This window comes from Anser anser (genome assembly GCF_964211835.1).
Source record: "Anser anser genome assembly, chromosome: 8".
NCBI lineage: Eukaryota > Metazoa > Chordata > Aves > Anseriformes > Anatidae > Anser > Anser anser.
The window spans coordinates 31630060-31656271 of NC_139728.1; the positions used below are offsets into that span (position 1 = coordinate 31630060).

General features: G+C 44.1%; 1 protein-coding gene across 6 annotated transcripts in view; it reads right to left on the reverse strand.

Moving 5' to 3' along the window:
* The window catches only part of NEGR1 (neuronal growth regulator 1), a 317196-nt gene that overhangs the window by 43013 nt on the left and 247971 nt on the right, over positions 1 to 26212 (reverse strand). For 3 of the 6 annotated variants that reach the window (XM_083846131.1, XM_083846127.1, XM_083846132.1), the window contains one exon: positions 12330 to 12371. The exons of 1 other annotated variant lie outside the window; for it this stretch is intronic. In XM_083846131.1, coding sequence (XP_083702257.1) covers positions 12330 to 12371 — 42 coding nt within the window. Of the gene's footprint in view, positions 1 to 12329; positions 12372 to 18915; positions 19203 to 25229; positions 25588 to 26212 lie in introns of those variants that run through there. 2 more of the 6 variants (XM_083846129.1, XM_083846130.1) reach the window with 2 other exon arrangements.

The following is a 26212-nucleotide window of genomic DNA, read 5'->3' on the forward strand; positions in this document are numbered from 1 at the left end:
ATTTGTACTTCTGACCTTTTGTAAATCATTCTTTCTGTATTTTAAATGATTGGTTGTCAGAATCATTTTCCTCAATATGAAGTGTGACATTGTAAATAAGCTTTTGAATTAAGCTGCATATTAAATCTATGTATTCAGTGGCAACCTTTGATAGTCCTCATGTATCATTAAGATTTTGTTGGTTCTGCTACATTCAGGCTACGTCATATAACACTGTGAATGACAATTATGTTACACTGAACTTTACAGTTTCTGGACAATTTGAACATCATTCTTCTGATCTTGACAAAGGATATTGAGTTAACAGGTTAGTACATGATTTCTTGCCTTTTTGGTGAATGTGTATGAAAAAGGAACATTTTTGCTGGAGGAGCTGACAACCCTTAAACAAATATTCCAATGGGGAAGTTGTCAGATGATTTCTAAAGATTTATTTTTTATTCATCTATTCTGCTGAATTTCTCAAGCACTTCTTTGGGATTTCTCTTGGTCATATTTCTGCATAGTGTATACATTGCTCTGGTTTTACAGGTGAATTAAAAAGCCCTGAATTCATGGAAGTCTACTGCTGAACCACGCTGATATCTAATCAATCATCAATAGCGCTCTCATTATAATAAGGTGATGGATGAAATAAATAGCAAAGTCAAACTGTTTACTAATTCCAAAAGAGTTTAAATACAGTGCCACTTTGAATTATGTCTGACCAGACCAGTATTATCTCTTGAGTTTGTCTTGTATGTCAATACTGCTTAATCTTGTTCTTTGTAATGGGGTATGTCTTAAATAGAAGGACACTGGATAAGTCATATACATAAAAGAGATCTACAGCTTGCTGGCATGTGAAATTCCTCTAATATATATTTTTATGAAACTACCAGAACATTATGTGCTTGGCAGCATAAATAAAAAAGTGTGTTACCCTGGCAATTTCACATTACTACATTAGTTAGTAAATGCAATGGCCACCCTTACTTTCCTATAATAAAAACTGCCGAGCCTTTTCATGAAAGATGATTACAATTTCCACTGGCCTGTATATGCAATAAAAAAACATAACTCATCAAAAGTTGAGCTATTTGCTCTTAAGATAGAAGGCTATTTTTCTTGAACTCATGATGTGACATTAACTATTCATGAAACTTGAGTGTTCAAACACTGCCTAAGTAAAATTGTTACTACTTTTCAACTTGATTGAGATCTTTTGTGAGCCAGACTGCACAGCAGCCAGCAAAAGAGCTCTTAACACATAAGAAATGCAGAGACTGTCCAGGTACTGTAGCTGTGAGCTATCGATCTGCTGGAAAGCCTAGTTCCTCCTCCAAAATTGATTCATGATAACTGCCTCCATTTGGGTCAAACAGTATTTAACCGCTTGTAAATTTTAATTAAATGATTTGTCACTTTGAACATATAGTTTGTCATCTTGCAGCTAAGCGATGTGTCTTTATCAGAAAATGACTCAAGGGAAAGGCATTCATCTCCTCTGTCACTTCACCCCCATTAAGACAATTTGGCTGTTGCGCAGCACGTGGGGCTCGGGGAACCAGACCGCGGGTGGCACGAACCAGGCCACCTTGCACGTTACAAAAATGCGATTTCTTCCTTTCTTCTTTAACATACGCTAAACTCTCCAGGTATAACAAACCCTTCTGCAGCAGCACTTAGCAAAGCAGATTTTTCCTTTTGACAACTTTTCTCCTTTCTCAAGCATAAATCGCACCTGTAGCTATTCTTACCCAGCTACCCAAGTATCTTTTCGTACCTACAGTTTTCCTTACTTGCAAGATGGTGATTCTAGGGGAAAGCGCAAAGCAGCTTTTAAACTGTGAAAATCTGTTGTCTGACTCTAGAAGCTATTTTATACTTTAATTGTTTTTTGAGACTGTGTAACACGCCCTGCTGTCAGTATGACTGGATATGGGAGCCTCGTTTCAGTGAATTTAAATTGGTCTTCAGTGTGTTCATGTTATACAACAGTGATGTAAGCATATCAATTTCAGGCACATCCTCCTCTCTCTGTGATAAGGTTTAATCCTTTGAGGCTGACAACCTCTTGCTTGTGCAGGGACACAAGCTGTTGCTTTAAAGCTGTTATTTTAATTCTTTTATTTAAAGCTGTTGCTTTAATTCTGGGGTCCACCATCTGTGAGCTGAGGATTTAGCAAACATCACATAAACTCCAGCCACAAAAAATAGAGAAAGCGCTTATCATCACAGAATCACCTCAGTTGGAAAAGACCTTCAGGATCGTCCTATCCAACCATCACTGTGACCTACTGAGCCCCTCTGAAGTGCTAACTTTAAACTGAAACTGAACTGAGTGTTTTAATTCCTTACTGCAAACCAGAAGCTCTTACTATAAAATCAGTTTTTGCTACTGTTCATTAATGTGCATCCTGTAATGGAAAATAATGAGCTAGCGGGCCATTGACGTGACCAAATCTACGTTGTACTTATTCCTGCTTTTTTTCTATGGTAATACAGTAGCCGATAAAAGTCACACTTTCTGGTGTGAACGTAAACACGGGGATGGACTGGGGACATGGGGGGACGGCCTGGGGACGCGGGGCTGGGGGACAGCTGTGGAAACCTTATGCTTCAGCAGCAGCTGCTGAAGAAAGAGGCTGGAAGCCTTGGCCTCATCAGTCCGTTATGTTTCCCTACACCAATTTACTAGACAAAAAGGCTAAACAAAAAGGAGACAAGAAATTCTCTGTTTCCCAAAGTCCTTCTAGACTTCTGCCCTTTAACCGCGGTGCAGCGGGGCTCTCCCAGGACGCAGCAGCAGCTGCTCTGGGTTCTGGGGGAGACTGCGGGGGAAGCGGGCACCCCCTGCCTCCGGCCGCACACGCTGGGCCCCCGCACTGACGGAAGGCCCGCACAGACCCAGGCCCCCTCCAGGTGCTGCCCCTCCCCAGGCCGCAGCTCGTGCTGCTGGTGGAGGATTTGGCATCGGGAGGCTTTCCACACACCAGCCTTCCCCACCTGCTTTTCAGTTTAATCCAGAGGATTTTGGAGACATTATGGCTCAGCTCTGCATGTGTTATTATGCAGAAGAGAGAGAGGAAAAAAAAAAAAACACAACACAAAACAGTTGAGATTTTTTCAAATGTGACTGGCAGCTTTAGGCATAAGACTCCTGTTAAGACTCGTGACTTTGAAAGTCTCTATCCATTAGTGTAACATTTTGGTGAAGACAGCTGAAAGAAGGGACAGTGCATGCCTCAGCAGGAGGCCCCTTCCCCACCTGCAGGCTGCCTGCATCAGCCCTGGTACTCTGTCCCCCACTTCTTGCTGTTACTGGTCCCTGACCAGTTATCATATAAACCTGCAGGGAGCTAATGAAAGTCTGCACCTTGATGAATCTTGACCTATAAATATGTTTTTCCAGAAGTGGAATTATCAATGAAATACTGTCAGTGGTATGGGGGCAGCTGGGTCTGAAACCATCCAGATTTTCGCAAACGGCTCTGCGTGGACACGTATCTGCACCTGCATGCGCTGCTGGCACAACATATCGAGGAGGTACCCCACGGCGAAAAGAGAAGATGAGCTACAGTGGCTGTACGGCGACACGTGCAGGAAGGCTGGGAACAACACCAGCAAAGGCACGCGGGGCTGCTCCCTGCTGCCTGAGCTCCTGTCGCAAAGGGCCCGACGCGAGCCGCAGAGCTGCCGGGGGCCTGGGGACGGCTGCCAAGTGCCTTCTGCGTGTGCTGGCCACCCCCCCTCTCACCAGCCTTCTGAATTCAGGAATTCGTTCTTTTCAGTAGAAATACGCTGCGCTTACTTTTGAAATGCACTTCGAAGCAGGGAAATACCGTGCCAAAAAGGTTCTTTAATATTCTCAGCAACCGCCTTGTAGGTGAGCTGCAGCTCAGCTCTTCTTCACATAACGCAGCATTTGTAGGTAGCAACCAGACAAACTTAATGTCAGGTGTGTCCCTTGGATCACGTGAAAGCAGCACACAGACTGTCAGAAAGTTTCCCAGCCGGCCAATGGGCAATTTCGGTTTGCCATCGATTTTGGCGCAAAGGCAGTGTTTTAAGAGATGAGACAGAAGACAGTACATGGCACCGGGCAGGAATGCAAGCGACTTTCAAAGTAGTTATGGATGTCATATTATTAAAAAAAAAAAAAAAAGAAAAAAAAAAGTAATGGCAGGGAAAATGGTGTATGTCCCCCTCTGGGCAGTAGGTAAAGCTTGGCAGTCAGTGATGGAAGTGTTTCACCTTTCTCTTTCTCTAACCTCACTGGGAATTAAGGGTGCTTTTGGAGTCACAGTTTGTGTGCATACCCTATGTCATGCCTTTCTAAAGAGCTAGGCTTTTTGGAAGACAGAGACGGATTTGGAGTCCTTTAAAACTGCCTCTGATATTATTTGAGACACAGGGGAGAAGGACATATTCTGTTCCATACACAATTCATTTTTTTTTTCTAAATTGTACCGCATATAACCCTCAAGCTACAAAAATTCTTCATGTTTCTACAAAATGAACCTTCCTCATAACTCAATGAGACCTGGGTAGCAATAATCTGCATTTACCGGGGTGAGGCTTTCTACCTCTTTGTAAAACACATCTCCTCCTTCATTTAAAATGAAGCACTCTAAATGGGAGGCCATGGGGGACCGCAGGTATGGAAACCTTAAAAACAACATTACAGGCATTACTTATTTCCGAAATGTCTCTATAACTCGAGTGCTTTGCTTTGACAATTTACTGCGGACTATTCAAATTACTTGCTGTTTTCCTATTATAAAATCCATACCCTGTTCATTCAAGTGAACATGCTCTTGATCTTTCAAATCTGAGTTGTTCTCTGAATTGCCTCAGTTTGGCAGAAAACTCATTCGGTGTATTTTTATATACTGTGCTTGTTGAATAAGAAGGCTGAATGGTAGGCAATCATTTCAGTCGCAATCAGAGATATTAAGAAGGACAAATTCTATCAAAAAATTTTTGAAGCCAAAGAGGTGCATCCCCACCATTTGGAATATGACTGAGAGAAATGCAAGCTGAGACATGGACCTTAACAATGAGAAGAACATTTTGTACTTAACATGGAAAAGGCTCAGGGTCAATCACGTTGTTTCATGTGTGTTTCGACAGGCAGCACTGAGCATCCCCCTGTCGCCCAGTGCCACCAACGGCAGTAGGGTGCAGCGGGGGACCTTGCTGCAGGGCAGGTTAGCCTCCAGTTGCCTAACACCAAGAGATTCTTCGGAGAATGTCTAACTCAGAGGCGGAAAAATGGCAAAACACTTCGCAAAACTTTCATCTTAATGAAAACCATCTTTAAAACTTTTACCAGCTGGCTCCACAGGTTTTCCGATACCTCAAAATTCAGATGTTCAATTAAAATCTGGATTTAAATGAAAATCATACACAGGAGCAGGTGCCAAATCATAGGAACAGTTACAAGGTGAATTTTCCTTGTAAAACTTACTGGATAAATGGAGTAGCATATGGTGAATTGAGCCTGACATCTGGGCTCTTAATGTCTTTCCACTTATATAGTAGGTCCTAAATAGGTGTAAGGTTCCCATGAAGACTTACTGCTCAAAGAGACAAGCTTCTGGTACTACCACACTCACACTGAGTATTGCCCTATGCCCTTCAAAAGAGATTGTTCATTTTTTAGTATTCAGGTCATACGTTCTCATTAACAACCTGGGCCTGGAAGAAAGCAAAGGTCATGGTGCTGCAGGACACCGTGTAAGTGGCTTGAGTATATAACCTGAACTATACAGGCAAGATGCTGAGCTCTGGTCCAGCTCTGAGCAAACCATCTCTGTTTTATTCAGCGCAGCTCCACAAGAGAGTGACCTCCATCTGCTCGCAGCCAGGGGCTGTTCCTGCCACTGCGAGTATTCAGGGGCTGCTCCGCTGTGCTTGCTGCTGTGCTTGTGCCTCTAAAACCATTTCCTATTCTGAGGAAGGTTCATCTTCAAAAACTGTAGAGTCCTGCACCAAAGCAGGCTAAAACCAAGATGCACCACCCTGGGAGCAGTGACAACTCATGACAAATCAACATTTGTTTTACTATTCAGAGCTGCTGCGTGAGCCTTTCATAACTACACACCTCGAAGGACACGAGGTGGCCCAACTATCATGTCTACATTTTTCCCTATAAGTTTATGTTCTATTTTCTTTTACAAAGAAAAATGCATCATACAGTATTTCTTGGGTTGCCTGATGGGATGCTTAAGATTTCACCTAGAAAGTTTAAAGAAGGACCAAACTATTTAAAAACAGTTTGGTAGATTGTGTCTCGTGGTTGGTATTTAATAAGGAAAAATAAAGATTCAAAAATATGCCTTTAAATATTGGGTTCAGAATAAGGAAATGGCTGATCCCACATTATCTTTGGATGTCGGTTTTCATCCGACATAGCTAGAGATATTGCTGCCAACTGCATCTAAATGTCCACGTTGCATAGATACTGTAGATGAAGCTGGCAAGAAACTGAAATTTCCATTTGGTGAGAAATTCAGACAGGGAAAGACAAGAAAAGAAATGCAGCCTGGGAAAAGATGGGTAGCCTGGAAGGAAGCCAGTATTTTTTTTTTCCACTCAAAACTCCACAGTCCTGTATTTGAATTTCTTTAAAACTGACATATTCGTGGAGCTTTCAAATGGGCATTTTCTGACAAGTCCCCTATTCCCCCAAGCCCTCCCTCCTGCAGCAACCCAAGGCTGTCAGAGCCTTCCCAACCTGTAGCTGCAGACTCTTTTACATTCTGTGCAGAGTTGGGACCCTCCCAGAAGTTATATATACACAGTTACATACACATTTTCAAGTTCTGCACATGGCTGCACATCTCATCTAGATGGATATATGCATATTTATTCCTCTACGAATGACTGTAGTCAGCCAATTCTGGCTGACAAAACCTTCACATAAAACATACCCTTATGTGATAAATAGAAACAAAGACTGCTCTCTTTTTGCTAATGAATCACGTTCTGGATCTCCAACTTCTCGTTGCTCAATCACAACATGTCCGTATATGCAGGTTCTTCTAGAGCAGCTTGACTGTCTTGCAGTTGCCGACTGGGAGACCCGGTACTGCTGTGCCCTTGCCGTGCTGGTGCAGCACTGCAGGTCGGCCCTGCCGCACGAGTGCAGCCCCCGTGGCTGTGGTCCCTCCTGGGAGACCCTGGCGTGGGGTCACACCTGGTGTGCTACACGCCTGGTGTGCAAACACCTGACTTCCTGGCATACTTTGGGACGGTAAGAAACGCCTGCGGACGAAGAGCAGAAGGTAAGCCCAGGGCTCACTGCCCCAGCCTGCCATGGGAGCAGGCGCTCCCAGCCCCGGGGTGGATAAATGGCTTTTGTAAGCAGAAAGCACCAAGACCAGGCCCTGGGGTGCAGCGCTCAGCATGCCCTGAAGCACCGAGAGCCCCGGGCAGGGGCCTCATCGCCCCGCGTCGGACGGAGGGGGGCACCGAGGCAGCGGCAGCTCATCGGATAGCGGTCCCTGTCTGCCTCCCACGTCCTCTACCCTTCTCATATGCTACAAGCATCATTTCAAAGACGTCCCTGCACTCCTTTCCTGGCATTTCCCAAGAGCACTTCTTGCTTAAAATACGATATTTCAGCAAAATGATCAATGAATTCTATTCTGAAATATTTGGGTGTTCTCATTTCTGTGTGAAACCCTGGCTGAGCAAGCTGGTGAGTGTCAGAGCAGCTTTGCCACCCATGTGGGCTCCTCAGGTTTGTGGGAAAACTCATTAATATTGAAATCCCCCATGACAGAAGGCCTGTAGGCAATATTATATCAGAAGAGATACTCTTGCATTTTACATTTTAGTTTAGCAAGTAGGTTATCAATGGACTAACAATGACCTATTTCTAATCCTATTTTTCAGCTGATAGAAAGTAGTCCTTTTTATATTAAACAACACATCTAGTCAGCAAGCAGTGAATAATATACTTCTTCTCAAATGATGCAGTCTTTAAAGATTAGAGAATGTCACAGAGCATAGACTGTAACTTGAAACGTGCATTTTACTTAACCATTTACCTATTTCCACAGATTTTGAGAATGCAGCTTTCACAGACTGATTTAGAAACATTTTTGAAACATCCGTTAATTGTTTGTAACAGCAGGGGAATATAATGCTTTTAAGGCAGTTGTTCCCCATAGCGTAGCCGGTATATAATTCGAGGAGTTACTGGTTTAAGAACCCACATTGAGGTGCTGCACGTTCCTGCAGTAACACGTTGCACACCGGATAAAGTGTGCAGATGCATAATACTGGGTGAACATATAAACTGGTTTTATTCCAGCAGAGAGCACCATGCTGGAATTTCACATCTGCCCGGCACTCTGAAATACATGAAATGTCAACAATACATTATGAACATGAAACTTTACAAAATTACTAAATAGGATTAACATGTTTTTTGATGCCTACTCTCTCACAGCAAGTCTCAGTAACCTTATGTATGCTTTTATGCCTGTAAACTGGGACTACAGAACCTATGACGGTGTTGTATTTCTGACAGGTGACCTAACGGTCGAATTTAGAAGGAGGGCACTCGGGGACAGCCTCCTTCCCTCCCGGGCTGGGATGACCTGGCAGGCAGTGAAGTGGCACTCAGGGTGAGCAGCTCTGTGACCAAGCAGGTATCTGTTTCTAATGTGGTTTAGAAGTTAAACTTCCAATGACCCGTGATCTGTTATCCCAGATCCTAATGATATTTCCATGCTTGTCTAGTTCTTGAAGAAACTCCACAAACTGGGAGAAGAGCGAGCTTTGTCCGGGTGCAGGCTGTTAGAGCGACCGGCCGGCGGCTCCTCGTGGCCGAGCGCCCACCCGAGCCGCAGGGCTCGCTGCTGCGCCAGCCGTGCCTGCACCGCGTGGCTGCTGCCCACGTGCACAAGTCTCTAGCTCAATGGACACGGTGCCTTCTTCACATAAAGACAAAATTAATGGCAAGAAACAATGCCGTGAATTCTGAGATTCAGAGTCCAACCCTGTAGATTTTCCATATGCAAATCATTTATTGATTAAAATGGGAACTACAACTTCATGAGAACAGGAAGAAAAAGAGGGGAACTGACACGTTTCCTGTGAAACAAACAGAGCCTGCCGCAAAGCAGGTATTAGTTTGGTATCCTGACATATTAAACCACCCTAGCTATGCAGTGAGGCAGATCAGGGAGAAGTGACTGAAGTTCAAGGAGCTGTCCAACCTGCCCAGACTGCTCGTTTAAGCATAGGTTTTGTTCCTGAGAATATTAAATAAGTTAAAGCCCCCTCTCTCTAAGTCCAATTTTTATAAAAGTGCCTTATAACATGTGAAATCATTAATTAAAGAAGATTCCTCAATTATTCTCTCTGACCTGTCACTGTTAGTTATTTAGTCAGCGTTAATAATTCAGCAGCTTCTTCAAAGACTTTCCCAGACACCACCTGTGAACTAATTACGCTAAAGGATGAAGGACTTGTAAGTAACTACAGCTCCTGGAAATGGCTGACAAAATAGATACCAACTGTGGCCCCAAATTTTTAACTTTTGCAGCTAATTCTATGTGCTTTAAGCATTTACACTTAAAAATGGAGAAAGTAAACTCCCAAACGTTCCAGAAGTGGAATGCACACATGTGACCACAGCTCTCAAACACAATCTTAGTTTTGCATTTGTTATAAATGTTTTGAGTGGTTTGTAGCTTATTGTTTGGGCTGCAAGGAGTCATTAAGGAATTTTTTTTAAACCACATTGGTTTTGATAGGCAAGTGTTGAAAGACGTTTTGAGGCTGTTGTCACATGGCTTATGAACATCTACAAAATGTCATAAAACTTCTGTAATAAAATTTTACACATATATCTTATAAATAACTTCTAACAATAGAAGTGTTAACAATAGAAGTAGTTACTTAGAATAATTATACGGAATGTGAGAAGGAAAATCAGTGAGATGAAAGGTCTTTTATATGTACCAGTTTCAATGCTGACAGAGTTTGCACACTAAGAGAAGTAGAAAATGCTGGAACCTCATCATCAGTGCAGTATTTTGGCTGTTTAGGTGGGAGTTATTGTTATTATTCTTTGCCTAACTAGTGCTTAAGCAAAACAGATAAAATAGATGACTGATAAGACAAGCGAACTGTAGGAGCCAGAGGCAGGAGCAGCTCCAGGTCTGAGCATCCTAAGACGCCAGCAACTTTGTTCATTTGCACTCCTCCTTCTGAGAAGGATCCGTCTCCTTCCAGCAACAGGACCTTCTCCAGGAAAAGCCCCCACTGAAGCTGCAGTGAAGTTACAAATGACAATACTAATGAATTAAATAGTTGCAGCCCCTAGATTAAGGAAGGAGGCTGATGCTTCAGTTTCTGACCAATGCAAGACACAAGGAGAAATGCATTTGTACTGCTTTATGCGTGTTTTTCATTCCCATCCCTGCACGTGGGGAAGCAGACAGACAGACGGGGTCAGATGGACGTTGTGGCTAAAACCCTGCGGCTTTTCTGCCTTGAGAAGGTTCTGGGGACATTGCACATGGGGCAATGAGGATGGCTCTTCTGAGAGGGGCCCACTGATGGGACAGGGCAGCTGGCACAAAAGGGGAAATCTTTGTTTCCCTATGAGAGTGGCCCAGCACTGGGCACAGGTTGCCCAGGGAGGCTGTGGCATCTGCAGCCGTGGTGATATTGAAACGCAGCTGGGCACGGCCCTGCGCACCCTCCTTGGCTGCCCCTGCGCGGGCAGGGTCGGAGCAGATGCTCCTCAGCCTTCGACCTCAGCCAGCCTGCTCCCGTGGCGTTTGGCCGGTCACAAGTTAAGGAAACTGCCCCGCAGGTTACAATACTATTAATACTAATAGAGTAATACTGAGTTCACAAAGTCCTGTTATCCAGGTAAGCAAGATGCAAGTCCACCACTCAGCAGCTACGCTTGTGTAGGAAAATAAAACTGACCCCTGTCCGACCGGTGCAGAAGTAAAATGTGGGTTTACAAATGAATTCAGCCTACACAAAATGGATACAACTACTACATTCCCTGTTCTGAAGCCAAAATCAAGTATTATTCCTGAGTAATGGCATTATTAGTACAATTTTCCAGTCCTGCTAACAGAATCAGAGTGAATATGGGGAAGAATGTATTCAAAAATTGCTAAATGATTCTGACTTTAAACAAAGTAACACGTCTTATTTTACTGTCATCATCAGCTACAGAGCAACGCACAGGTTTTGTGCCATGATCTCCTCCCCCCCCACTGCCTCCGCTGCCGATCGGCAGCACACAAGGGACTCGCGTCTGACACTGGAAACTTCCTAATTGCCTCCGCAGCTCTGTAACTTCGTAGCAATATTGATGGTATTATCCGGATATTTACCAGGCTACAATTAGAAAAGTAAAGGGAATATGACAGAATTATTTAATTGTGTAAGACAAACGGCACATCCCAACGGCAATGCCACTCCCCGCCCTGGAGGAGACCTGACCATTGCACATCTTACCACACATGCGCGTGGAAATAATATTAACCTGCTCGGTCTGCCTCTGTAACCACATCCTGGGAAGACATTTAACGTGGAGGAATGGGAGCTAGAGCAGGGGATGTGAGACTCACGACTTAGCCAGTCCCAACCCCAGTCCGTGCCCGTTGATAGGGGCTGGCCATACCCCCACGGGCCGGCCCAGTGCCATCATGTAGCAGGCTCTGGGCAGCCCCGGGTCAGTGGCCAGCCCCGGGCTGACCGGCTCCGCCGGCTGCGTGCTGCTGGGGAGAAAAACGGGAAAACCCTGTGAAATGGGGAGCCAGCACAGACGGTCAGGACCTCTTACCGATGGCCAAGCACAAGAGCAGGCTTTCACCTCTTCAGGAACACCTTCTGGTACCCTAGCACGAGTGAGGAGGACCTCACAGCAGTGACCCAGAGCTGTCCTATGGGTTATTCAGCAATGACACAGCAAGAAATGTATAAGCCTCAAACCAACGTTCATGTTTACAGCAGAGAACAGTCAGGTTATCACAGAGAAAACACACAGTAATAATACCGCACGGCTGCATTGCCCTGTGTACATCTGTAACACAACCCTGGGGCAGCAAAAGAATGAGAGAGGGAAACAGAGATGCAAGGAAGAGTTTTCTCAAAAGGGGAAATTTAAGAACAGAATAAAATATAAACGTTTTGAGGAAAGACAAACCAATGAATGCACAAAGACAGGAAGGAGACGGTTCAGCACCACCACAACAAAACTGCCCGTAATCAATTCTTGTTATTGATATGGCAATGCATCAGTCATGATTCCTTGAGAAAAAGTACCCAAACATACTTTGTGAATGTATGTGGATACTGACCTGGGCTTGAGACAGGACTAGAGGTAGTAGGCTCAATAATTTCTACAAAAAGGGAAAAGGAAAAAAAAAAGAACATTTGGGAGTTAATCACACATGGAAGACAAATACAGAATGAGACAGCAAACAGTCATGCAACAGACACACACAACGATTTTATTTAAAGACTCAGCTGGCCATCCGAGGCCGGGGACAAACATGCAGTAGACCAGACTTGTGTTTCTGTGAACTACACATCAATGTCTTTCTTTTTCCAGCTACTTTATTCATGTGTCAGTGGTATACAACACGAGGACTATCACACTCCAAATATGCAAATATTTTTCCTTGGCACCTTTGCAAAGCTGCCCTTGAAGCTCTCAACATTTCTCCTGGGATATACTGAAACCTGCCTAGAAAAAGCTTTTTTTTTTTTTTTTCCTTTCTTTTTTTTCCCCCCCTCAATTTATTGAAGGTATTTTCTTATGATGGATATAAGCCAAGGTAACAAGTTTGAGCATAGAATGTTTTTAAGAAATAGTTTTGTGCTTTAGTGAACTTTTAAAATGCACATCTTTTTAATTATTGAACTTTTCAGAAGAAAACATTTATCAAAAACATCAAACACATTTTGAAGATGTTTACTTCACCTGTGGCAACCAACACAAACAACAGAAAAAGTTAACAGAAGACCACAATTCTCCAGCATTCTGTCTAATGAAACAATCATTTGTGGATTTCATTATAATTTTACTTTAAAATTCATTATTCTGTGCCTTTTTATTAGCATCGTATAGTGCTATGCAAAATGAAATACCAGATCCAATCAATCTTGCATGGAAGCAAGCTACCATTTCAATGTAGCAATTCAATAATTGTAATAAAAAAGATTTAACAAAATTACCAAGCTCAAAAGATCATTGACCGCATCTTGACTATAACAAGAAACTAATGAAAAAAAATGTGAGCCAGTTGACAACAATGGATGTGCAGGTAATAGCCGAAGATCTGAACACACTCTCCATGCTCATCCAATTTTGCATTTTTTCTCCAACAATTACTTTTCAGGTCAACGTGATGCAAAAATGATTCTAAGTGAAGTAACAGATAAACACTTTCCCAATTAAAAAGTTACAAAGTTTCTTTACCAAATTACCGCCACTAAGAGTTCTGCTCATACAGATGAACGTTTCTGGCCTTAAAAATATTTGTCTGACTTCTTGACAAACACATCACTGTTGCTGACAAGTTCAAATAATTTGTAAAATAAATGGAATTTCAACTGCATTACTGCAACTTTACAATTTTATTTGAAATTTAAGATCGGTGACAAGTTCAGCAGCCTTTAAGATAAAAAGGCTTCAAGGTCTAGCACTGAGACGTCCCCCCGTTGCTCAGGGGTACTCTGTGCAGCTGGGACAGGGGTGAGAAGGGAGCTGGGGAGAGCCGTGACTGTCGGTCAGTGCCCGGGCGTCCCTGCACGGCAATCCGGCCACTGGGAGGATGGGATGTGGGTGCTCTCCGGCGTCCCAGCGCAACCGCAGGACAGCCGGCACAGAAAGATGCTGCCTGAGGCAATCCCACTGCAGGGAACAAACCATCGTAGGGGATCCTCCCGGGGTTTGTGTCATGTCTCAGATAAGGTCGCTGCTTAACTGACTGCTGTGCACGCAGTTTTTTTCCCTGGTATGTTCACAGATATAAAACAAAATCAGACAAGGCTACAGAAATAATGATCGCACAGTGATGACTGATGAGCTCAACTGATTTCAGCAATGTGCAATTTAAAAAAACATGGGCTTTGTTATGTTGGCACGGATGAGAAGCCTGTGCAATAGCCATAGCAATGGGATTGTGGGTTTGGAGCCTAAAACACCAGTTCTGCCTTCCTGGGGGAGAGGCAGGGAAAGCTCCTACTGATGAGGAGGACCCGAGGGCAGGGGACAGTGCTGGGGGCAAGGGGCAGGGAAGCCCAGCGCCACCAAACCTCCCTGCTGCCTGGAGAAATGTCGCCTGTGAAACAGGGCTGTACACCTGCACAGAGCAAACATGATTTTACCAGGAGAAGGGGAGATTGTGCCAGAGCAAGAGACTCGAAAAAAAACCAAAGGATTATCAAGAATCCTTCAGTTTAGTATTTTAACAACTGTCTTGCACATTTTATAATCATTTGCCTTAGTAGTCCTTAATTTCTTCCAAATCTTGATGTTCTGAGTAATTATATCTTGCTTCTCACCTATATTTATCAGCTTTGCTTCAAACGCAGTGTACAATGATGACTAAAGTTGTTTTTTGGGTTGCCCTAAAATTACAAGATCTTTTTCTTGCACATTCACAAGCCAGCCCCTCTTGTTGCTATGGCTCCCTGTACAGGGAAAGATTCCTCTTGCTGCAGAACAACAACATTCTTTGCAACGATCCAAAAAGACAACACTTACTGAATACAATTTTTCATTAAAAGGCAAAATATCATACCTAAAACAGTAGGATTTTTACTAGGTTTGTGTTTCTTCTGCAAACGTGGGATCTAGACTTAATCATAGGTGCTTAAAGGTAGTGCTTCATAAAGTCACAGAACTGCAGCATCACTGAGACTGCAAGAAAGGGCTGGAATACCATGTACTCTGGCAAAGATCTTGCTTTTATACACTAATAGAACAAAGATTTGTGCAATGGATGTTGCTAAATTCAAGTTCTAAAACTGCTTGGAAATCTTTATTTATGAAATTGTTCAGGTCTGCTGAGAGAAAACAAAACCAGCTGGTTTCTCTGTAAGCGTGTTAGGCTGGTACATTAAAATTAATGACGTCTCGGTAACCCTGGGAGGAATGGATGTGTGGGGAGCAGGGGCAGTGTCTGTACTTCAGTGCCCTTGGATCCCAGTGCTACCACAGCAGGAGCACTCAAATTTTCAAGGAAGGTTGTGGAAAAAATATGAAAGTATAATGGAAAAACTTCATATTCTGGGACATTTCTGTGACTTCAGTGGAGAATTCTCCTTAAGCAATGTCTTCTAGATTCACTTCAAAACCCACAGAACAAACAACGTTTGCACCGTCTTTCCAGTTTGCTCTTTACAGACTCGGTGCCATAGGAGTTGCTGTGTGCAGGATCCGTGCTGCTATGTTCAGGCTCATCTGTTCTGGTGAGGCAGTCGTCAGCCAAATGACAAGGAAGGACAGAAAAAGGCATTGCCTGTAGGGTGATGTGCCCTAGTAGCAGCACGTTGCTCAGCTCAGCTGATGTCTTGGTGGGGAGTCTATTAGATCTCTGGTACCTTAACCATTTGAATAGTTGTAATCACACACTCCGTATAAAGCACTGCTAAGAGAGGAACCGATGGAGCTTTTCCTTCTCGTGTACTACAGCATGACTGTATTCATGAGCAAACTTGCTGTCTTTGCTGAACACCTGAATTATGGATAAAGGTTCAAAAAATGTTTTGGTACAAGATGAAGTTTAAGACCCTGGAAGAACTATTGCAACCTGAAGACCTCCCCGCTGTAATCCCCCTGCTGCAGAAGTGCGAGAGGCTGAGGTCACGAGCACGGCAGCAGTGACACCGGGGAGATTGCTAACACCTCTTACCAATGCAATGAAGCCAAAGGCCATGTGGTTTCTGACTGCCAGAGACAGACACGAACACTGGTAGCAGCATCTTACCATTTCAAAAGAGAATATTAATACAAGCTGGGACCAAAAGACAGAAAATGAAGCATCTTGGGCATAGCGATACTGATGCTGCAGCACTGGCTGATAAACAAATGTACACAGGAAAGCAGTAACTTCTACCAAGGCCTGAATGCTGTAACCCCCACAGAGTACGAGCTGTCAGCCTGCCCGTGTTAGCAGCATCCCGGCGTTACGGGACGATCTTCTGCAGGCTCTGCCCGGGCTGCGCAGGGAGCGCCCGCCGGGTCCCCTCCTGCAGCCCCAAAGCTCCTGGCTTGGCTCTCCTGGGACAAAAGCACCGACAGGGGCTGGCACCTGCCAGCCTGCTGCTGCCAGAGACATCGCCAGGAAAAGCAGAGCTTCCCACCACGGGTTCGGAACAAGCACGTCTGGAGTTCGAAGCTCCTGCCCTGCCACTCCGGAGGCGCCGCCGCGCACTGCCAGCCGGTGGGGTTACAGACCCGCTTTTGGAGGAGGGCTGTTACACCCTGGGGGGGCGGTGGCACTGCTGACCTGGGCAGCTCTGAGAAGGAAAGGGGGAGGCTTGGGGGAAGCTCAAGAGGTCTCTGCAACTGTGTGGGAAGAGCAGGAAGGCAAGGCAAGTGTAGGTGGCACAGCAAATAAAGTATTTGACTGCCGACGGATTAAGTGCGTCAAAGAAGTACAAATACCCCAGAGAACAGTCAGCAGTGTGGCTGCCAGGAGAAGCGGTGATGTGTCCAGGAAGAAGTGACAACGACGCTTGCAAGCAATGCAGAGTCCTGGCCACAAGGTGGGGACAAGCGTGCTCACACGCCTTGCAGTGCCTGGAGCAAGGGGGGGAAAGGGCAGCAACCAGACAAGAAGAGCATTGCAACCTCCACCAGCGTTGTGATGGAGTACAGAGGCATAAGAACTGATAACATGGGTAAAATGAACTATCTGGGTTAATTTGGCTTTGAGAAAGAAAGGTAGAGAAAAGTCTTCTCAGGACAAAACAATGAAATCTTTATCCGCAAAGTCAGATGTTGATGAAGACAAAGAGTTGAAATAGAGAAATGCACCTGCAGGTCTTGGTGCAAAGGCTGGCATCTCAGAGGTGAAGGAACAGGGAACGTGGCATAAGATTTACAGGTAGCTTTACTACACTGTCACTGAAAATGCAATATTCCTCTAAAATCATTTTTGGTTGGCAGTGGTGAGTGTGTCTTAGAGCAGACTGCTGGAAATAATCTCAGAGAATCAGCAGATGAGTGAGTTTAAATAAAGTGGAAGAATAAACCCCATAGACTTGTAACTACAGCTCTAAACCTTGAAAGAGAAATCTAGGACAAGGAGGTGCAGCTTAATGTCACAGACACTTAACACTGCCTTTTAGCAACAGGCAGGAGATAGTATCTTTCTGATCCCAGGCAGAAAAAGCTTGCAGAGAAAACCTCTTAACATAATGGGAAACCACCCTAAGAAAGGCTACAAAGCACGAGGAGGAAAATTGCAAGGAAGAAGGACTGGCCATTAACGAAGCTATGCCTGGGAACCCCAGCAGAGCTGGGATGAGGTGGGAATTGCCCAGCCCCAAGCTGGTTGGCACCATGGAAAGGAAACTACAGCAACCTGCTGCGAAACACTCTTTAGCCCCACTCGTACGATAATAAAAATGCAAGCGGCTCTATTCACAAAGGCAGGATGGAGAAATTAAGCATGGACCTAAAAATAATTTTTTGGTTCAGTTTTAGCAAAAGCTTAAAAAATGGCATGCTGAATAATGAAATGGAAATGGAAATTGCCAGACTGAAGTTAAAGCAAAATTCAAGCAGCTCAGGGTACTCTTATCAGAGGGGTTTTAATAAATTTGCACACAAAATGATCAAACCAGCAGTGAATTCACAGGGATGAGAGGAGAGCGGGTCCACGTTCAGGGAGGGCAGCGTGGGCAGCGCGGCGGTGCTCAGGCTCTGCACTGAGCAATGCACGAGCCAGCAGGCAGGGACCGAGCACGGGTGCACTCAGCCAGGAGTGGCCTCGCAGCCTTTACGCACTGCTGCCCTCACGCTGCCTCCCCACCAGGGTTCCTGTGAAGGAAAACCGGCTCCTGCTGGGAGGAAACCCGGCCGGTTCGGGAAGGGATTGCCCGGGAGCAGCCCGTGCCACAAGGGGTTCGCATTCGCTGAGCCGGTAGGCCTCCCAGTCCTGGTGTCTCGATGGCATGCAGCCACCTCTCTTCCCAAGGGAATACAAAAAAATCTCAGCAGAAGCAAGCAATATGATGCTTCTGTCTGTTGCCTGCAGTACACCCGCCTGCAAGCCCCCAGTGTGTGGGCAGGACCGCAGCAAGCCCAAACTCAAGGGCCCCATCCCCTCCTCCCATCTCCCCAAACCACCACGAGCGGGCACAGCAGCACCCAAGGTACACACAGCAAAATCCTTCACACCTCCCATTCACAATGCCCAGACCTGACAGCGACGGGTGCATCATTACTCCTTACACCCGCACACCCCAGCTGATCCGTCCTTCTCCGTGAGATACGCCCGGTCCCCCCCTCTGCTGCTAACGGTGTCGCAGCTCCCTGCCCACTGCCCACGGAGCACAGCCACTGTGCCGAAACGTAACCGGTACAGTCCCACACAGAAGGGTGTCGTCAGCATTCCCCCAGACACAGTTTGTCCATGTGGAATTAACCACGTCAGCAATGTTTCATTGACACACCACAATCTGCAGAGTGGGACCGTAATTCAGGAACGCAGCAGATCTCAAACTGGCGCTGGATGTGTCCAGTTACAAAATGTTGCGGTCCCCTACGGGGGGATCTGCCGGTAAAGCCACAAAGGCTACACAAACCTCAGCCTGCACTTGCAAACACTGCAAGTTTTCTAACATGGCAAGTTTAAATAAAATCGAATTAAAAAGAAATTTGATAGAACCAAAACCTGCTTGCTGTTTAATGTAGATGTAATCACTGAAACCCCCTTGGTGTTGCAAGTTAATTTTTTATTTGCACAGCCCTGCACAACCCCGTCTGGGCTGCAGGGGAGGGTCTGCACTGCAGCTCCCCTGGAGCTGCACCTCCTGTGCTGGTGGGGCTGCTGACCAAGCATTAGTACAGCGTTAGATCCAAAAAGGGAATGGCAATGATGAAGATACAAAAAATATGAGGTTTGGAGGAACGTGGAGCACAACGGGACCACATCAGATGAAGGCCTTCGTTCTCCTTCTTCTCAGAGGTGGCTGCTTTTCCAGCACCGGTTCTGTACAAACACAAAAAGAGAAGAGGGGTCAGTTGATATTCCCACTCCCCTTCCTCCCCCACCTTCATCAACAATACACAGAACTTGTGACAGCACGGAGTTCCCATCCACAGTACCTTTCCCAACCCCTGCTCTTCATGTACTACTGCCTTTAATGAGCAATTAGAAAGGACAAGGCACATGAAGCACTCAGTACTTGCCCTTCTGAGTCTACTGAGATGCTTTTACCCCTTAAAAAACTATCGCCTCCAAAGTAACAGAAAACAAAGCATCTTTGTGGATGGCACTGCTGGAGCCCAGTTCTGCCTCAAATATTCTAATTAATTTCATATTAACAATATTTAAACTGTATATATATATATATATATATATATATATATCAGTCTGTGAAGACTGTAGGGATATCCTCTGCCAACCAAGGCCTTTAAAAGCCACACATCACAAAACACAGAAGGCTTTCACTGACATTGAACCAATCCAATACTGCTCCATGTTAAGACAGGGAAGAGCCAGAGGCTTAATAATGATCTTTCCACTTACCAGCCTCCCTGAAGCAAATCCGGGTGCCTCGGCGTGCGACAGCCGCCCTCTCCCTGGGCTGCAGGGCCGCAGGTGCGGGAGCACGTTGCTGCTGACGCTGGGGCCAACCAACAGCACTCCCCTGCCGCTCGCAGTGGGTGTTAACGCCACGGCAAAGGCCACGTTAATCCACCATGAAAGGATAACTCTTCAGATGTACAGAAATGATGGGGCTCTTCCCAGTGCCACGGAGACCCTCCCGGCACAAGACCAGCACCAGCCCATCACTGGGGCCATTGAAGAAGAAGAGATGAGTTAAAGCTATGGACTCAGTTTTTCATTGCAAAGAGAGCCTATTTTAACACTCTGCAGCTGCTCACAAATGAAGTTGTTTTGGTTAGTGTAATTGATATTATTAGGAGGATGCCAGTTTTTAAAAATGCACAATATTCCCCATTATCATTAAAGCCATACACTACACTCAAATGCTGTATTTCAGAATAAAAAGCAAAGCCCTATGCATCTGAGATATAATTATTATTTTTTTATTTTTCATTATTCTGGTGACTGAAAGTCTAGCCTATTTTACAGTAACTATAATGAACAGAAACTATGAAACATTTTAATTGCTTTCCGTAGCCCTCAACATTGTAACATCAGCTGCTGCCACTCTTCAGGTATTTGGATCCCATGTGTGAAATGACTACAGGAGGAAGCACAAGTTGCCTTCAGCTAAAAATTGATGGTTCTTGAAATTGCATTTTAGGATATGGCACACACGAGTATGTAAATCCGCTCTGCTCTATAGGATTTTCTTACGAAAGCAGAGGAGTGTACAGGGGCGCAGTCAGACACACAGTGAAGAAAGGTCACTCATTTCATTTGACAAAACCATAGCATCAGCACAAATGCAATTTTTTCTCCTTCTAGCATTATTCTTATTTATTATAGTGTTTTGCGATCTCAATATTAATCATCAATACCCTAAAAATCCAATTTCCTTATACTCAGTTTAAAACGCCATGTGTTTTGCTAAGATAAATGCAAATGATTTGAAAATGCATGATTAGATATTCATATTCACACTACAATGGCTTTTACATACACTGCATAAGAACCACTCCCCTCAATTTTATGAGATATTTCATTATAGGACGGGTGGTTGTATTAGTAGCACCTTATCTAATGAGAGCGCCATTTCTAACTCTGAAAAAATGCCAAAACATGATGCTACCAGAGTAGCACGCTTATAGATCATATGGAAAGCATTCCGTAACGTAACAATAAAGCAAGCTTGTTTCAGTTCAGTCTGCATCAGTAAAATTGTTGGATTTTGCTGTAATAATATTTAGACTTTCCATGTATTAGATAAATCAATAATTGGTCTAGAATATAGCTGGCAATCAAATACTAACATATGGATTCACTGAAAGAAAAAACTCACAACTATTTTCATTTTTGGCCTTTGATAATTAACCAGGCTTATTTAATCTAATCTCCCCTGGGCTATGTCAGCTATGCTGAAGATTAATGATTTGCTTTGAAATAAAGCTCCTTAAGCCTAGGTAAACCAAAGACTGTTTGAGTACAATGGTAAATGGAAAAACATATTTAATAATAAATCTTTTGGATGGAAAGTGCAAGTGGATTGGGGACAGACATGACCTTAATTTATTCTGTGTCTTTTACTCACCATTAATATCTTGCAATTACAAGTTGAGCTCCTTTACACGTTTGACTTATTACACCTTAATTGCCAAGTGATGGTTTATTTCATTAAAATGGTTTGTTCCTTTACTACAGGATGACAAGTATTTAATAGCTCAATGTCTGGGAGACATATAAAAAAAAAAACAACTTTGAATTTGAAACCTGAAATTGCTAAGCAGTTTACACATTCCATCCTTCTTGCCAGCCTCACTGCGCTGCACCTACTGTAGCTTGGTTTTGCTTGATAGCAAGATTTTTTTTCAAAAAATATTCCGATATTTTGAAGCCTGTAGAAAACTATGTTAATGACACCATTTAGTGTATCCTTTTAAAAGAAGGTCAATGAAAGTTAATGAAGGCACTCACTGAAATTCATCGCTGTGGAGTGCCAGGCCTGAGCACACACACTTAGCTGGCACTCAGAAAGTACTGGGACGATTCTAGAGTTTTACTTAAAATTCCAGTGGAATTTGATTTTCTTGTGAAAAAAAAATAAAAAAAATAACACACTGCTTAACTGTGGGGTCTACTGAAGTCTTTTCCTTTTAATTTTCATTTTAGTAAGTTCCAGAATGAGTAATCATTTTATATGGGATAAAATATTTTATAGCATGAAAAAACTGTCCAGGAGGTGGGTGTATTTCTTTTTTTAGTTGGATGAGAGAACCACACACAAGACATTCAAAATACTATTTAAAATACCCGTCGTGCATTTGATATTCTTGCCAGTTAAAGTATTCAGTTTCAACACTCCCCCCCCCGCCCCCAACCCCACCGACAAGAGTTTTGCCTTTGTAGCACCTGTATTTGCTCAAGGCTTCACCTTTCTCAGGAACGCCTGTAGTGTGAGGAGATGAAAAATCAGGGAAACTTTTATCCTGAGCAAAGGGATTTTTGCAAAAGCCCCCATCCATACTGCAGCCTTCTTTTAGAGTATTACAAAAATATATCCACTAGTTTAAGGTCCTCTATTTGCACTGATGTTCACGAGACTAAAGTACTTGAAAATGAAAAAGCAAAGCGTAACTCGTTTCAAGGAAGAAAAATAATTTGCATAATGAGATCTTTACAGATTTCAGCGCAGACCCCAGAACTTGCAGACCTTGCTTTTTTTGCCGAAAGCCCACAGTTACCTACACTGTCTGGCCACCCAGCTATTAGGGACAGACCACCGATTCCACATACACTCATGCAGGGTTGTTTTTTTCCAAAGCAATCGAGGGCCCTTCAGGTGTCTACACAACGGTTTCTAAAGCACCCAGCTTCCATCCTGGGGACACCAACCATGGTTTATGAACTCTAACAACTGCTTTCCCAAAGGAGGGATACCTCAGCCCGAACTTTTGCATTCTGAGAAAACGCACCAAGAGGATGTTGATGCCAAACAAAAAGCGCCTCTCTCAGCGCCGTGCATCCAGTGACCAGACACTACCAAGAATCACCAGAAATGGCAGAGCCAGTTTGCAGACGTCTATGGAGGACCTGTATTTAAGAAGACTTCCACATGTTTTACCATTTTTTCCTGTAACTTTTATCTGAAGAGCACTGTTGCAGATACGATTTACGAAATTTCCTCCCATTGCACATGTGGAGCATCTCAGTTACTCGACGGGCTGCCACAGTCACACGCGAGGGGGGCTGTCTGCCGAACGGGAAAAGAAGAGCTTTGCGTTAGGGGAAATTTGGGGGAAAGCTTTCCGTTTCAATCTATCCTGTCCCTGTGCAGCCTGACCACCTGTATCAAGCTGCATGTTGGTGGTTTACCTGTCAGTCCGTGGCTGTGAACATCTGACATGGTCACGTCTACACCACACACAGAGACCTGCAAAACGGCGCACCTGCCAGAGCCTGGGGAGGATCAGGCCACGGCTGGAAACCAGCAAGGGCGACCCTCATAAAAGAAAAAGCTTTAAAATAAATGTCATGGTTCTTAATTAAAATGAATGAAGGAGAAGGAATAGTTCTGTTTCTGGAAGAGTAAAAAGAACATCTTAAGAGTCTTCTGAAAGTAATCTATAAATGCTTAACTAACCCCTTCCCCGCTTGTTCTCCTAACTCACGTTTACGGAACAGAGCTGCATGGCCACAGTGCGCAGTGAACAAAGAAACAAAAAAGATAGCCTAATTTTCAGGGCCACGATACTGAATATGAAATTCTTCTGATGCCAGAGGTCTAATGAGACCGCTAATGAGTCTACTCCTTTCCTGGTGTCATGTCACCTATGTGTGGTCTATGATATAGGCAAAAAAAAAAGGGTGAAGCAAATAGAGAAACCTACTGGATTTCTAGTTCCTATCAATATTTTAATTATGTCTACATAATGAAAGTTACATGAAATAAAATATTTTTTTATACTTATTCAAGTTCTAATATTATAGAGGACATAGTGTATTTGCACGTTTCTCCTTATTTCCTATTTCAGATTTTTTCCAGAGAAAACTGCTGCTTTAATTATTTTTACAGCTGTTGAGACCACAACAAAATGAAGGAAAGTGACAAAGTGGTCTGCTTCTTTTTAGCTCCGTCCTTCATTCATATGTGTACATTGAAACCTGATGAATAATGTAGACACAGAAATCTGTTAGCATTTTTGCTGTTCAGAAACATATGATTAGCATTGCTCTCACTTCCCAGCAATTATATTCTTGTTCTCAGAGGTCATTCTTTAAATCTGTACAACCGTCGTTATATTTCTGGAAGCAAATAAGGCAAAACATACATCGGAGATGCAATGCGATGCTTGCCACCGAGCTACCTCCTTCCTGTGTTTATAGCGGTGGGCCTGCCACCGATAACACTTCTAAGCAATGTTTCTGCCAGGTTCATGGCAATAAGCATAAAGTAGTAAATATATAATTGCATAAAGCCGAGTCAGAAAAGAACATTTGTCACCCTGCCGAACCGCAGGACACACAGCCTGGATGCAGGGAGGTGCCCTTGTTTTTTCAGGCACACAGCAGGAGCTGCGCACTCCCTACAGGAGGGGCAGCCCCATCCCAAAGGCTGACCCCCAAACCCGTTGGTTTTCCTCGGTCTGCCCGGCAGCGCTTGCTCTCTCACGTGTATGCCTGATCTGGGCTGTGCAAAAGATTTTATCTGTGGGCCAGAAGCACTATATAAGGCTGCGCTCTGCAACCAGCCAGCGTAATTCTATTTTTCCCATTTTTCCACGGGATATTATATCACACTAAGGTATATGCTTAGACGAGAAAGCTGTTTGTGGAACGGTGAAAGTCTTGTCCTGCCACTCCAGCTCTGGCAATGCAGGCATAGACAACTCTTTCCTGAAGTCAAGTTTCATTTTAATTTTGATGAGTTTCTTGCCTGCTCTGCGCACTACACCAGGTTTAGAGGAAGCACCCTGATCTCTGCAGCCCTTGTATGTATATCACAAGTGCTTAGAAGAGCTAGATGCTGCTCAACTGCTCTGATATTTGATCTCACTGGCACAGCAATTTGTGAATAATTATTTAATAATTACTATGTAATTATAGCTCTACTGATCCCTGATGAACCGAAATCCGCAGACAATGCCTATCAAATGAATCATTACAAATTTCTATAAATTACATAGTGAAATGTGCCAATGTCATGATGAAATTCACAAACCGTCTATAATGTCTGTAAAAGGAAACTTAATTAAGCTGGAGTTAGAGTTGCACATCTCTAGCCAGAGTTGCAGAAGGAGCACATTATATGATTTGACTTTGAACTTTTCCAAGAAAAACAGAGCCACATAATGCTACAAAGTGCTCTGGGTTAGCCTCCAAGAGAAAGGAGAGGAACACAACGGTGAAAGTTCATGTGGATTATTCAAGTGATAAATGAGTTACAGAGAAGCACGACTGTTTTTCATTTGACACAGGTGTGGTTTAGAAAATAGGTAGAACAGAAACAGATCTCTAGAGCAAGTCATCATGCAGACACACAGAGGACAGAAATGCTTTTACTGCCTAGGGAGCTATTAAAAGCTGAGATCAAGGAACAGAAGTTTGCTGCAAACAGCCTACAAGAACATAGAGGATCCGAGCATACACACCAGTGGGTTAACGTAAACAGCAGCAGGTACTTTGCAAAGAACTCACTTATCCTCTCCGGTGAGGGACTGTGATTCCTCAGACTGTGGTGGCTGTTGTCAGAGCGTGTAACTTTTTCCTGGTCAAGGTAGGGAAGTACAAAATACTGTATTACCTATTATTCCGGTGTCAGGATCCTGCCTCAGAATATTCGACCCCAAACAAGGAGGACTCCCTGCCAAGGTCCAAGGTGGACCTGCCCTTCTGCTGCTGCTTCGGACGCAGCTCGGCCCGAGCCGTAAACCCAAGCAGCAGGCTGCAGCATGGAGCCTCGTCGCACAGGTGGGCTGCTAGGAACACCTTACCAGTCCACCATTAGCACGCAAGAGCTGAACATATTATTTCTGGGAAGAGAAATGTCTTCTCTGTTCTTTTGGATACTGTACTTTCAGTGAAATCAAAGACAACAAAACTGAGCTGTTGAGATCCCTGCACATGTGGATTGCTCCCAGAGGAGAGGGTGAGAGCTGCTTCAACCTAGGGCCATGTCCAAAGCTCAAGGCCACCTGGTGCCATTGGGAGTGCGGGAGGCCCAAGGGCTTCCCTGCACACACCTTCCAAGGGGAGACAGCAGAAAGAAAATTGCATCTGCTCTTGTGGCTTTTTTCTGTGGAGCAGGCTTGAGGCTTTAGGTTCATTTCTTTAGCACTGAGGTCAAATCCCTTTGATAAACTCACTAAACTTCGCGGTTGAAAAAATGTTGT